Source organism: Athene cunicularia (assembly GCF_003259725.1).
Source record: "Athene cunicularia isolate RWA chromosome 3 unlocalized genomic scaffold, athCun1 chr3_part1, whole genome shotgun sequence".
Lineage (NCBI taxonomy): Eukaryota > Metazoa > Chordata > Aves > Strigiformes > Strigidae > Athene > Athene cunicularia.
This window is the reverse complement of record NW_020799097.1, coordinates 92,116,647-92,131,737: the sequence shown is the minus strand read 5'-3', so window position 1 is coordinate 92,131,737 and position 15,091 is coordinate 92,116,647. Positions and strand designations below refer to the sequence as shown.

The window sequence follows — 15,091 nt, the reverse complement described above, 5'->3', positions numbered from 1 at the left end:
TGTGTGCATCCTTATCTAAAAACTGCCATTAAAGAATTCTCTGTCCTAGTAGTATGTCTTGACCTTGGCCTCCCATCTATGAAAAGGAGAGAATATTCTTCTACTTGTCAACCACAAAAATCCAAAGTTTGTAATGACAGAAGGAGAGAGGAGTACGGGACTGAATGCAGATATAGAAAGCATCACAGAGAACAGCTACAGGTAGATAATATTTTTTTTATCTATTAAATAATGTGAATAATTCAAAATAGTTCTCCTGACACAAGAGAATATTGTAAGCATGTCTAACTGAATAAAGATTGAAAACTGCCACACCAAAGGCAGCCTCACACTGTAATACAATGACTGGTGAAGATAGGACCTCCAGTGTCTCTTCTGATGATCTCTAAATGGAAGCAAACAGTAAGGGGGACCTTAAGACACTGAATTAGAGTAAAGCTTTTTCCTTGCTATTTCTTAGTACAGCTTCGTGTAACCAGTTTTTTATTAGCTCCTGTAGTGAAATTCTCAATCCCTTAGACCATTAAATAATAGACACTATCAAGTGTCAGTACATAAACATCATATAAAAAAACCCCTTACATAACAGGCAACATAACATTGCTGCATAGTACATACCTAACATCTGATGTACGGAAAACAGTCCCAGCCATGGAGAAATATAGCCTCAATAAAGCATGTATTTCTTAATACCCTAGTTCAAACTGAGTTGTAACAAAACCTTACACTAAAACCAGGTGTTAAAAAAAAAAAAAAAAAAAAAAAAAAAATAATGAGGGTCTATTATGAATTTCCCCACGTATTGGATGTGTGTATTTTAGTTATAAAGGATTTCTTTCTTCTAAAACCATTACAAAAAGCATATTTTCCTGCAGTGAATACCTGGAATCTGCAAAAGACAGTATGATTACCTAGCTGGTCTTAATTTTCTTTTTAAGGTGGCAACGTTTATGACCTGAGATTCAATTAACTTCTGAAGTATGATTTCCTTCTGAAAACAGACATTTTTTGTTTTTCACACCTTTTGGAGGAATAGCCTAGTCAGACTGACAGCCATCTGCTTAATTAGGTCTTCAAGGCTGGTAATACAAGATCTTTGTGGATTCAGAGATTTAGGAAACAACTATGCAAATTAATTCAGATCAGGAGATTATTCAAGAAGAAAAAAAAAAAATTCTGAAGAACCAAGAACAACAACAAAGTTTCTTCCAGAAAACAAGTTTCTAATTCAAGTTCAATACTCTTCTGATTAACAGATTTCCTTTCCTGTGCAGACACCCAATATTGCTATTTTTAACAAATATCCTACTGATTTAAACAAAATGAGGGTTTTTTCCTGAAAAATCACATAACTTTTTATAATTAATATTATATTTAATATATTTACCTTTATAAACAATGATGTCATTCTCTCAGAAGTATTATAATATTTTGAAACACTGTGAATCATTCGTATAGTATTTATCAAGTTTGGTATTCCATGTGTCATTGATACCTTAAAGAAGAGTTTTAAGAAAAATTTACTTTCTGTTCTTAGCAATTATATTTATATTCTATTCACAACTTTTAAATTACATTTTTCCCTAAGTTACATGAACCAATCTTCAAAATGCTATGGCATTTTACCAAAGTTTTCTTATGAAAAAAAAAAAAAAAGTTAATCACGCTCAATAAATTTTTAAACTTCAGCTAATAAAACCAATACAATTCTTAGATTAATTTGTGAGAAATCAGATTAAAGATATTAATATATTTTTAATATGCTACTTTGATAATCAAAATTGAACACTGATTTGGAAAGTACAGGTTGCATTTTTTTTGGCACCAAAGGAAGTATTCTGGCAGCTGACAGTGGCTGTCTGTGATTAATTAGTTTTCCTTTAAGTACAACTGTTAAATATACTCTAAGCAATTTTATTGTGATTACAATCATTACAAAATGTTTCATTCAGACATTTCCCAAAACTCATTAGTTGTCACAATGTTAATCTCATTAATGAGTGCCTAATTCATTCACTAATCATATGAAACATCTAAATCTTTTAAGTGTTTAATGAAAGCAATGTTCAGATCATTAAAATCAAACCGTGGTATTACAAGCGTTCTGCACTTCAATCACTTCCAAAGTATTTTGGAGAAAAAGAGAAAAAAAAAAAAAGGTAAAAACGACAATTCATTAACATTATCAATGACTTATCAGAGTTGCAATTCTGAACATCAAGGAAAAATAACTTTAACTGTCAACCCTCAATATGCAAGCTCCTGGAATTAATCAACTCTGGGCTTCAAACTCAAAGTAAAGACACTAATACTGTGGATAGGCATAGCAGGCATCCGTATTTGGCAGAACAGTGTGAAAGAAAGGCTATATGATAAAAACATAGTCCTCAGTATCCACATGTTTTCATCACCCTCCCACCCTGCCCAGAATGGAATCAGGAGATTCCGAGCCTACCAGTTTTCTTTTTTAATCCTTGACAAAAAATAAACCCCTGAATACTGGACTGTACAGAGATTTCTCTTATTCAAAGCACCAACTTAAACACTCAGTTGAAATATTCATATAATAACCCACTTCAGCTACAAATGTGACTATGTGTGATACTGCAGACACTAAACGCCCTATTTTATGCACACATAAAATACATTAAATCTGCATGTACTCCATTCCTAATCCACTAATATTTTAAAAATACTTTTCAATATCAGATATTAAAGTCAACTCAATTCAGAATGTAATTCTTTTTAAAAACAGGGTATATGTCATTATTTTTAAACTGAATACCATAGAAAATCCTACCTAAATTATCTTGACCTCTGGAACACTGTTACAAGAAATGACACAAAAATTCAAGTTTATCCAAATTGTTCCAGATTAAAGAAAGAATTATAGTTAACTATCCTGCATTAGTAAAACGATGAACTCTTTAATGGGTTTTCACCCACAAATGTCTATCTGTTTAAGATAAACTTCTCTATGAAGCAGCACAGCATTATGGCCTGGTACCTGGCACCCTCTAGTGATAATCTGGAGATCTGAAGACAAAAAGCATTTAATAAATTTATCATACTCCTCTCTTCTACTATTCCATGCAGTATCGGTCATATGCCATGTATAAGCACAGAACTTGTGCTTCCCCTCAGTTAAAACGTTGAAGTAGGATCCTAAGCAGCCAGCAGTTAAGAAGAAATGTAACACTTCCTGACAGAGGAGGCAGGTAGGACCAAAACAAGGAGGACTAAAATCCAAAGCTGAACAAGCAATGTTTCCTAGGGTATTTCCTCCTTCCACCCTATTCTGCAACAGCCATTAGAAACATATACCTGCTATAAAAATTAGTAGTTAAATATTAAACCTAATAACTGTTACCTTGAACTAGGACTCACTAGTCTACAAGGACAAGCAATTATTTAAATTCTGATTAGCTTGTATTCTGCAAGTAGAAGCAGAAATACCATTTTCAGTATCAAAATATTACTTTACGCATTTAGGGCTTCATTACATTTCATTATTCTCTATAAAACTGAAATTTTGGTTACAGTCGTGTGATTATTCATTAACACATATGGAATTTTCAATAAAAGACATATTTTGAGATTCTTGTATTATAAAATATGTACCTGTTTTAGCTCATTTTAAAAATAATAATGGCAGAAGGACTGACTTACTAAGAAATCATATGTATTTGTTTATTGATAAAATACATCTTTTAGAATGAATTTTATGTAATATAAAGTAATGCTTTAACATTTAGCTTGATAGGTATTTAGAAAAAGAAAATCAGAAAAACAGAAAAGTAAATTAGAAAATACGACCTTCAAGAAAATACAAAGATTTCTTTTGCCCTGGACATTCTTTAAACATAGTTTAGGTATTTATATATACTGATGAAAGGCATACTTACAAAATCGTAGTTGTAAAGTGGCTGACAAACATTTTCAAGTGTGGATAAGTATTTCACATTATCTTTCGATTCATTTGCTGCATCTGTGATTCTGGCATCTAACTCTTGCCACATCTAGAAGGAAAAGAGTTCACTATGCATGAAGTTTTCTACAGTTCTGTTTCTTTAACTTGCACTGATTTGCCAGAAGTAAACCTTGGTAAATTATTTTTAAAAGGCATTGTCAAAGCAGGCATTAAAAGATAGTTTCATTTATGATATTTTTTTCTGTATCTCTAAAAACATCTTGTTCTTTCTTTTAATATTTTAAGTGCACCAGCACCGTATCTAAATTTTCCTCTCTTAATTCTCCTCAGGAAATCTCTCTTAGAAGCAATGAAATAAAATAAATACAAAGCTTTGTCTACTACAGTAAAAAACCCAAAAATTACCCTTAGTAGTTTAGAATGTCCAGCATTCAGAACATTAATGACAGCTTTGCAGTTTGGTCCTTTGATTTGCTCAATAATAAAATTAAATTTAGCAGACATGCATTTCCAGTGCTCTAGTTCAGTCAGTGGACCTGAATCATCAGCTTCTTTCCTCACCTGCTTACTCTCATTCAGAACCTGCAAACAATTTAAAAAAAAAAAAAGTTTACTATAGAGAACAGACAAAACATTATAAAGAAGAAGAATCACTCTGAGGATACTAACTAAAAAGGGAACAAGCCAGCAGTTATTGACACATGAAAACGAAGGCAACTAATACATGCCTTCAACTGCTGTCATAAACTGGGTGAATCTCTGCATATACCCATAATTTCTTAATTTAAATATATGGATTGAAATGCAGTAAATGTAACTTCATTTGTAAAAAACTTGAAGAACTATTTTAATAAAAAAACATTAATTATCAGATATAAAGTCATAAATGTACTCATTTGTATGTTGATAAACATGCAGTCAGTTCTTTTTACACATTTTTTTAATTTTTATTCCTGTTAAACACAGTAAAGATAGTATGCCCTTATAAGTAGCGTATGTCTCAGTCTACACGGATTCTGTATTTTCACAAAGGATTCTGTACTTTATTGTCTAACACACTAATTTCTTTGATAACTGAGACCTTACCGTGTAAGATGTACACAGGATAAAAAAAGCTCTACTGGGCCTGGTCAAAGATCTTCCCAAGAGTAGTAACTCATACCATGACTGCCAGAAGAAACTTAACAGGTAATGTATAGAGTATACATAACTGTATATATATGTGGTACTCACCACTGTTATTACAGAATCATCTAGGTTGGAAAGGACCTTGAAGATCATCCAGTCCAACCATTAACCAAGCACTGACAGTTCCTAACTACAGCATATCCAAGCACTAAATTGACCCGACTCTTAAACACCTCCAGGGATGGGGACTCCACCACCTCCCTGGGCAGCCCATTCCAACACATAACAACCCGTTCTGTAAAGAAATACTGCATGACATCTAGTCTAAACTTTCCCTGGTGCAACTTGAGGCCATTCCTTCTGTCACTTACTATTTGGTTAAGGAGGCTCATCCCCAGCTCTCTGCACCTTCCTTTCAGGGAGTTGTAGAGGGCGATGAGATCTCCCCTCAGCCTCCTCTTCTCCAGACTAAACACCCCCAGTTCCCTCAGCCGCTCCCCGTACGACCTGTGCTCCAGACCCTGCACCAGCTTCGTTGCCCTTCTCTGGACACGCTTGAGTCATTCAATGTCCTTTTTGTAGTGAGGGGCCCAAAACTGAACACAGGAATCGAGGGGCGGCCTCACCAGTGCCGAGTACAGGGGTCAGATCCCTTCCCTGTCCCTGCTGGCCACGCTATTGCTGACACAAGCCAGGATGCCATTGGCCTTCTTGGCACCCTGGGCACACTGCTGGCTCCTGTTCAGCCGGCTGTCAATCACACCCCCAGGTCTCTCTCTGACTGGCAGCTCTCCAGCCACTCCTCCCCAAGCCTGTAGCGCTGCTGGGGGTTGTTGTGGCCCAAGGGCAGCCCCCGGCATTTGGCCTTATTGAAACTCCTCCAGTTGGCAAACCCTTTCACGCTTCTGTCCTCTCCTTACTATTTGTGTATTAACTGTTCAGAAACTCTTATTCTTGCCAGACTGTAAATTCCTAAGGAATAAGCACTACCTATTTAACTTCAGTTGTGCATAGAAGTGAAGCACTTCTCTTACTCAGGTGGAGATGCAGCTGAAGCCTTCAGATAACTTCAGGGAAGTCTCATATATCATTTATAAATATCTATCCATATAACTGCTGGATTGATATGTTTAAAAAACAATTTACCTGTTCAATTTGTCTATACCATATCATAAGTACTTCTTCTAGCTGGTGAACCATGTCAGGATTATCAGCTGCTGCAGTTATTTTCTCAAAGGACTGCAGTTTAGAAAAATTTATGTAATCTATTTTTTTCAACTCAACAGTTCCTTCAATGCTTATTATAGCCCCTATATAAAAAAAAAAAAACAAACAAAAAACAAACAACAAACCAACAAAACCAAAACCCAAACAAAACCACAATTACAATATAGAACCAGTTAAGTCTCTAAAAATAATTTCTACGAGTGTAAACAATTTATTGGGGATTTAATTTAATACAATTTAAATTTGGGAATATATATCTGCAGTCAGTGTTGTTTCAATATAATAGCCATTTTACTGCACTCATATAAAGCAGAAAATTCTTATTTTAAATCCAGTATTCCTCAAAAGTAACATCTCCAGCATTTTCTTAAGTAAATAATCTACCCATGTATTTACTATTCAAGTACTTGATCATTTTATTTTTCCTTGCAGAATGTGAAAAGTTCCTTACCTATGTGCTACTGCCTTTAAATGTAAATTTTTAAGTAGAATTCCTGTAGTATGATGCTTCCTAAGTGCAATGCTTACCTTCTAAAAATGAAAGGTATCTGTTAATTGTTTCCACAAAATTCTGTTTGTCTTTTGTATTCTGTTTGATCTGACTTAAAGCACCCCAATTATTTGTTGCAAGGATAGCAGGTAGAAAAATCTTTTCTATTATATTCCTAACACCCTGTAGCAGTCCTTCAGTGGCATCCAAAACACCAAAGAATATATCCTGCATTGTAACAGAATGGTTGTTAGTAATGCAGTAACTTAGACTGGAAACTGGATAATAAAACCAGTGTTTGTTTTTGTTTTTTTTTTTTTTATAAAGGCACTCCAATTTGCCAATGAAAACTTTAATTTAAGGAGACAAAATCTTTGCAAAATACTGATACATACAATGCGACCGCAAGATACTGTTTTCAATAAAAAAGGGAAGTCAGTAATGTTTTAATACAGTTTTAAAAGGCTACCAGGTTATATTTTTTCCCTATCATACAGGAAGTCTGGAGATTTTTAAACAGTACAGAGCAATTAAAATATTCTAAATGTCCCCATCCACAATTAGGTACTAAGTAATGAAATGCAAGTAGCAAAAATGCTCTGAATGTCCATATCTGAAATTATATTAGAAGCTATTATCTGACTGAATGTGTATTACTTTGGATCAGATGACATTTTTTGTCTACTCTCCAAAAATAAACTTTACAAGTTCTGACTATTTTTAATATTCCAATATTTTAAATGTCCTCCAAATCAGCAAATATTAACATACTTCATGTAACAAACTTCCTAGAACATAAATCTCATTTTCTCATCACTTCAGCGAGGAATTTAATGCAAAAGTAATATTTATGACCAATATTGAGACCCTTGATAAAGACAGCTCTTGTATCTTCTAATAGTGCTTTTCCCCCTTCACCTTCTCAGATCTCAAAAGGAATAAAAACCTTTATATATACAATATAAAGTATAAAAATTAATAATGGATTTTCTGTCTGAAGAATTTGAAATAATATTTATTAGAAGATACACATATAGGACTGATTCTTATCAATTTAAAGTCCCTTGAGTACTGCCAAACTATTAAGATGTGTGGGTATAGATGAGAAAGAAGTCCACACTTACCTAAGAATTTGTCTTGTAAAGCAGAAAAATTAATGCTACATAATTTACATGGGTTAAATGTGTATTTCACACATTCAGAAACACATAAAAGAGAAAGGAAAGGTATAAATAAACTTTTCCTCTCCTGGTATCTGCAATAAAGCTTTTTCAGTGAGTCCTAATTTAGAGATTTTGATCAAATCTATAAATGTATTTAGTGGCTTCAACATCTTCAAAAACAGCGAGGAGAATGAGGAATTAATCTAAATGCTGACTTCTTTAAGAACACTTCTGCAAGACACTGAATTCACAAGATGCCTTGAGTATTTGCTGAAGTAATACAGCTATTCATTATCTATGCAAAAAGGAGAGCAAATGGCATGATATAGCTTAACATTCAAAAATACAATTACCATTAACTTTACTTATGTGACAGTAGTGAAAGAACTAGTGAAACAAAAATAGCTACTTTTACATTTTTTAGGTTTTTAAACATATGATAGTATACCTCATGTATAGTCCTTGCATTTATAGGGCTGTCATTCTTACAACGAACAAAAAATAAGCACAGTCCTACGAATTTGTCTGGTGTATTGTCCACATACAATTGCATGATTTTACTTCCTTTTACAACTCCTGGAATCGTCCGACCACATTCTGAAATGAATTTCATAGGTGTCACTATTTTTAAGAGTATTATAAAATGCTTAAACTTGATATAGTGAAATAAAATTCAACATAGAAATAATTTATTTTCACCTTTTCTGTGTAAGCGAATCAAACCCAGCAGAATTCATGGCTGTAATTAACTACACAATTAAAAGTCTACACTAAATATATAACATATGTCTTATAAAGCAGTTTTGGTGCTTTGTACTGCACTGAAAAGGGAATTTTGCTCAGGTCATTCATTTTGGGTTAATTTGTTGGTGACTAAAGTACTTTATTTGCATACACACTATCAAACAAGATGTCATGCCTAAGTGAGAAAACAGAGAATGTGAGATACCCTCAGGTCCTCTGTCGATATAATCCTATGGAATTTGATAATTTCATATAAATAGTAAGGGAACAACATCTTCAGTGCTTAGAGAATTATTAGGGATTTTAAATGTTAAATTCTAATTATCTACTACGCATGTGAAAACTAAAAAAATTTCAAATATTAATAATAAATGCAAATTCAGACAGGTTCTATGAAAGTATAATAAACTGGGGTGTAACTCCTGTAAGAAAAAGTTGCAACCAATTTAAGATTGCAGAAGAACTTATCTTTTTTATAGCCTTCCTTCCAAGAATGACTAAAATTGACTGAAATTTTTCTAAACAATTTGACTTGAAGCAAACATTTAAAATATGAATTTTCAGTCCTTATAGCAAAAGACTGTAAAATTATGACCAAGCAAAACCAGATTTTATTCTGGGAACCTTTAAATAAAATTAGCAATAGAAGGCACTATTACATCTGCCTGTATTAATATTGCTAAAAATGTACCTATTCCTGGTGCTTCTCCCTCTTGATAGAAAAGTTTCAATGTTTTACTTCCTCCCTTGGCAAAAAAAGAATCAAAGGCTTCCAACTGTTAAATCAAAAAGTGAATACTTGTTACTCAAAATATTTTCAGGTGCCTTTAAGACATGCAAAAATATTCTGCTCGTGCCACTGTTTAAAGTTTTGGTGGCATGTAATGTTTATCCCCAGATATTGTGAGGAGTTACAAAATAACATAATAGATATTTCAAATATTGCCTTCAAGTACTGAACCTGCAGACAGAGGTGTCCTAGCTCTTGGTAACTGTATATCAGATGTTTATGGTTTTGTCCAGTAATGCAGAGACACTGGAGAATATTCTGTCACTCAGAGAGATCTGTAAGTCTAAGGCATCAGCTGGAAATAACTGGTCATAAAAGACTTTGAAACATACACAGATTTTTTTGTAAAGATTAATTTGTAAAAAAGGAGTAACATGATACATGAGGATTTTATTCTGGAGATATCAATTGGCCATATTGGCTCCAAAACCTTAGCATGAATACAAAGATTTTGCTGAACTCTGTAAGGACAATGAGATCTGAGGAAGACCATGCTGCCTCATAATTAGATACCTGACCATAAACTGGCCGCCCTAAAACACTACAGGTCTCTAGATGGCCATTTTGATTTTGTCATGTTACACAAGGTGCTTTGGATAGTAAGGATGTAAAGTTTTGAAACACACACTGTATGTGCATAGATTATCATTCTGAAGAACTTGCCTGAAATTACAGCTAGGGTTTCCAAAATCCAAATTTTCAAGCTGCCTTAGGCAATGTGTTCGTGGTAAAACCAGAATATGTGATTTAGCAGGAAGTGAACAAAGCTCTAAAAAGCACTGAAAGAAGGTTAAGAGGAGATCAGAAAGTACTGATCTAGTCAAAGTCCATCTTCTTTCACAGTCTCTGTAGTTACCTGCAAGGACAACTAACTGAACAAGGTGTGTCTGGGTATCCAAACTGTCCAACTGAAGGACTCAACCTTGGTATTGAGATCTCCCATTTCCTCCCCATCAAAAAAGTCACAAATTTAGCTAGTAAGTATGTCTGGAGATGTATCACCTGTTCAAGCACAAAGCATACACCTCTAGATGCGGTATATTTCTTCTGAGCATGATTTTTTCCCCAAGATAAACAAATTTAAAATCTGAATCAGAACAGTGATAGGAAATTGAGTGACACCCAGGCAGACAGAATTTAAAACCATTCTTTTGAGAAGACAACATGTATGAAAATAAAAGAAGTAAAAGCAAGACAGCTCTAGAAATGCATGCTGTGCTTTCACTTTGGATATTAGGCACTAGTGAATAACAGGGTTAAAACTGAGAAAAACAGAAAAAATCCCCTCCAAAATAGTGAAAAAAAAATTGGTAAAGTACTGAAAGGGCAATGACAAAAAATCAGAAAAAGCTTCACTACTACAAAAAGCACTCCAACCTAAGAGGAAGAGAAGGGCAAACATTAACTTTTGGGCTTTTAGTATTTTACACAAGAGGTAAAACATAAACTATCACTGTGCCTACTGCTTCCACAAAGTCAGGTCAAGTCCATGTGCTACACTCCCTGCGTGAATACACACAGGCTAATGCTTTAAAAGGGTAAAACTCATCTCACAGAGGTCAAAGACATGATATGTATATGGGAGTTTACTAACTGACAATTTCTTAAAGGACAACGTCGACACAGCACCAGCAGCCTAAACAGTTTATGAATAAACTAAACTGGAAACTGGAAAATTTCCAACCTTCCAACCATAAAAAGTTTTCAGATAAACCTGGTGACAGAAAAAAAAAAAAAAAAACCAAAAAAAACCCAAACAAACCAACCAAAACCCAAACCAAACCAAAACTAAAAAAAAAGTTTCAAGAACCCAAAGGTTCTCAATTGTATTAATCAAATTCCGTGTAGAACAGCGGTTTTACACAAAGTTAGCATGACCTAAAACTATATACCATTTAGAAACTATAAAAAAAGGATTGACAACACTTAAAGCACCTGTATGTTGTGTAAGCATAAGAAAAAACAGGACTGTTTAAGTACATTTTATGATATATAAATATCAGTAAACAAACAACAAAACACATTTGGATTGGGACTAAGTTTGGCTTGTAAGTGAACAGCTCAAGTTCTAGCAATTTGTTTGACGAGATGAGCCAATATCTGGCTGAATTTTGAATGCTAAGTGAAATCTAACAGATAAAAATAACTCCATGCAATCAGACAAGACAAGGATCATATCTTTTCACACACAGCCATGCTGAGTTTTGATTACTAAAAGAACAGTTCAGCTGGTTGCCCCTGTTTGTTCAAGCACTTCAAAACACTGTGAAAGACACAACACTATAGACACAGAAAGAATGACTGAGCTTTCAGAAGTTCCACAGTTTTGGGATCTACTCACTCTACAAACCCACTATCCCATCTTTTAAGCCTTCAAAAATAAATAAAGCACTCAAATCTGAAAATTATGTAATGTGTCTTTCCACATGCAATTACAGAAATTTAATGGTGCGGGAGTAATCTTCCTTCTTATTACTAAATAACACTCTTAATTTTCAAACTGTTCCCATGAAGTTGCACATATTTTGCAGAATTTTAGCATTTCAGTAAGGACTTGCTTAACAAATAAAAACAAATAAATCTGTAGAATATAATAGTGTCAGGCTGCAATGGATGAAACTTAGTCCTGGTGGATGTGACAAGAATTCCTTGGGTCAAAATAACAGCAGTAATTATATTTTCTTTGAGGTAAGAAAGATGAAAAAGCCACAGCCAAAACCCCTGAGAATAGTTTCCTGGCAGATTTGCAAATAAGATGAATGATTTAGTCAAGTATCATTTCATATAAGTGGTGTGCCTTATTAATCACATTTTCTGGCAGAAATTATCTAAATGATGGGTAAAACTTCATATCAAAGGGGCAGTCTGCTACATATTTTGACTAAAAATTGAAAACAATGAACATACACAACAGACTCACCGATGGAGCATCCAAAATCATTTCTTCCACAGTTGTTAAATCTAAACCTAGCCTGACACTGAGAACTTCAAATATGTAGTTATATGAAGCATCAACTTTTGTTCTTCGATATTCTCTTGCTTCTTTGTATCGAGCCTAAAACATTAAACATGTCTTTCAAACTAAAAATATACAAAGCAATCGCAAAAATGACCTGCTACTTAATTTGCAACTAATGTTGAAATCTACTGTGTTGTATAAAACTACATAACTCTTTCAAAATATCTAAATTTTCAGAGATTAAGAGAAGAACAAATTGTTAAGAATTATTATAAAATGTAAGGTCAGCTCTGAGGAGATGTCAAGGAAAAGCAAATATTAAATATACTAAAGCTAGATTGTCATATGTGGCCATATGAACCAGGTTTTTTTCACAATCAGTATTTCAATTATTGTATTAATACATAAAGGTCACAACATCAATTTAAAACTGAAGTATCTAGACTGGGGAAAGGTTTGCAGGAACCAAGCTGGGTACAGCTTTGCTTCAATGTAAATTATTCAGTTAATATCTCCTGCTTCCTTCCTCCATTACTTTAAAAAAAAATCTTAAAATACTGCAATCATGACTCACTCACTTCCTGCCAGGAATAATTTAGTTAAAAAATGGACTATAAACAAAGAGGAAAGAAAAAAAAAAAAGGAAAAGAACCAGAAATCTATGTCAAGACCTGAAGTTGAATACTAAACCTGTTTTTCTTTCCAAACTTCTTGGAAGGACAGAACTCCACTAGTGCTCCGGCAAAACCTAGACAACCTTTGGCTTGCAAGAGAAAAAGAATCTTGGGAAGAAGAAAAGCTTGCTATTTGTAGGTTATGGCGAATGGATCTGGCTACAGCATCTTCTGGTGTAACAAGAGCAGGCACAGAAATCTCTGTAGCAAGATTATGCCCAGCACTATTTGTGATAGCAAGACTGGGCCCAGCATCTTCTCCAGTGTTTAAACTGTCTTTATTAATCTTTTGTACCCTCTCCATTCTGACATCTGAAATTTCTGGGGGAAAAAAAAAAAAAAGCATTTATAATAATTCAAATTTTTCAAGTCTTCATTTTCAAGAAGATAGGAAGGAAGAGCAAGGTAGGGAATAAAAAAAAAGTGAGAGCAACCCAAATCTGACTTCCCAGGTATACAAATTTAATAGTCTCATCAAGTTCTCTTCAAGTTCTTAAGATAACAGACATTTATATACATTTTAAAAAAGGTTACAAATGTTAAGTTAAAGATGATTACAGGAAGTTGTTTTTTTTTTTAATTTACCATACACTTACATGTTGTGAAAATCTTTCTATAACAAATAAAATTTTTAAATATTAATACTTCCACTGAATATCTGATTACTTAGAAATAGAAATAGTTTAGAATATAAATTATTTGTTTAAATTTTAGTTTGCAAAATATATACACATATTCAGCAACTGAGCTTACAAAAAGACTTGCATATATTTCCATAACAAGTCTTATGGCATTGCTTACATAAGCATCTAAATCCTCTGTCTCCATATTTTCCTATGGAGTGTACTCATCCACTTGCATTTGCTGTCTACCATCAAACCCATTTGGTAGATCTTAACACTCAAGTATATATTGAGAAAATTAAATGTTTTATTCAGTCTGCTCAAATCCACACATGGATTGAGCAACTAGCTTTAAGGCACCGTAATAATCAGTAGAGCTAAACCTAAAATCCTTTCCTTGTGTCTCATTTTTCCTCTACAAGTAGCTTGTTCAGCTTTACAGGGACATTATAATGGAGAAGTATTTTAGAAAACAAATGTGAACATATGTCATTAAGGTCATACCCAGAATAATAAAAGCATAGAAATTGCTATTGTACTGAAATTATCATTTTATGGTAACAATACCATAAGGATTAAAATAACTATCAAAAACTACCCAGCAGTTCTTGTAAGTCCTTAGAGCAACCAACTGCACTTGTAACTGTGTGGTGTACTCTGTTAAACACTGTTGCCCAATTCAGAAAATATAAAATCAAAAGCAAGTTTGACAAGAAAGCAACACCTGGTGCTACATTACTAAACTCCATCCTTTTGCCCATGATTAGCAAAGTGGCCACAGTTTTATGGACTTTGGCACACAATCACCTATTATAGAAAATGTTCTTCCCTTTCTTAAAGTAAAAATACTAAGGAAAAACAAGTCACACCAAAAAAAAAAAATATATATATAAAGCCTACATTAATTAATTCCTTTCTTTTCCTTCATGCTTATCTGACTGGGCTGGTCATCTATAAAGTCAGGAGTGGTACTTTTTTCCTGGACACTCAGGTGGAAGGGGTTGGATGTTAATTTCTTTGTCTTTTATCTGGTCCTCCTGAAGCTGGCTAGAGACCTTGACACTTCCCCCTAAAGCTTGAGAGAGGTGGGGTTCTCACATCTCTCTTTAGAGACAGAATCTGTTGATACTGGCATTCCTCCCTGTTACTCTGAACGCCTGTCTGGTGGCTCATCTGAGACATTCACACTTTTCAAAAACCAGCATGAACTCCAGCTAGCTGCCTACCTAGTTATAACAACTGATGTGCTTTTATAATAAAACTTCCTTTCCTTCCCCCCTCCAGGGTGCTCTAAGCTACGGGACCTGTTAAGGCAAAGAAGAGGAGAAAAAAAAAAAAAAAAAAAAAAAAAAAAAAAAAAAA

At 33.9% G+C, this 15,091-nt stretch overlaps 1 protein-coding gene across 1 annotated transcript in view; it reads right to left on the bottom strand.

The window, feature by feature from the left end:
* Positions 1–13,410, bottom strand: part of DNAH8 (dynein axonemal heavy chain 8) — a 145,977-nt gene extending 132,567 nt beyond the window's left edge. The window contains exons 1-9 of the mRNA XM_026845011.1: positions 13,123–13,410; positions 12,394–12,528; positions 9,375–9,459; positions 8,388–8,536; positions 6,815–7,004; positions 6,206–6,369; positions 4,337–4,513; positions 3,906–4,019; positions 1,388–1,495 (exon numbers count right to left, since the gene is read on the bottom strand). Of these exons, the coding sequence (XP_026700812.1) occupies positions 1,388–1,495; positions 3,906–4,019; positions 4,337–4,513; positions 6,206–6,369; positions 6,815–7,004; positions 8,388–8,536; positions 9,375–9,459; positions 12,394–12,528; positions 13,123–13,410 (1,410 nt within the window). The remainder of the gene's footprint in view (positions 1–1,387; positions 1,496–3,905; positions 4,020–4,336; positions 4,514–6,205; positions 6,370–6,814; positions 7,005–8,387; positions 8,537–9,374; positions 9,460–12,393; positions 12,529–13,122) is intronic.
* Positions 13,411–15,091: the final 1,681 nt, after the last annotated feature.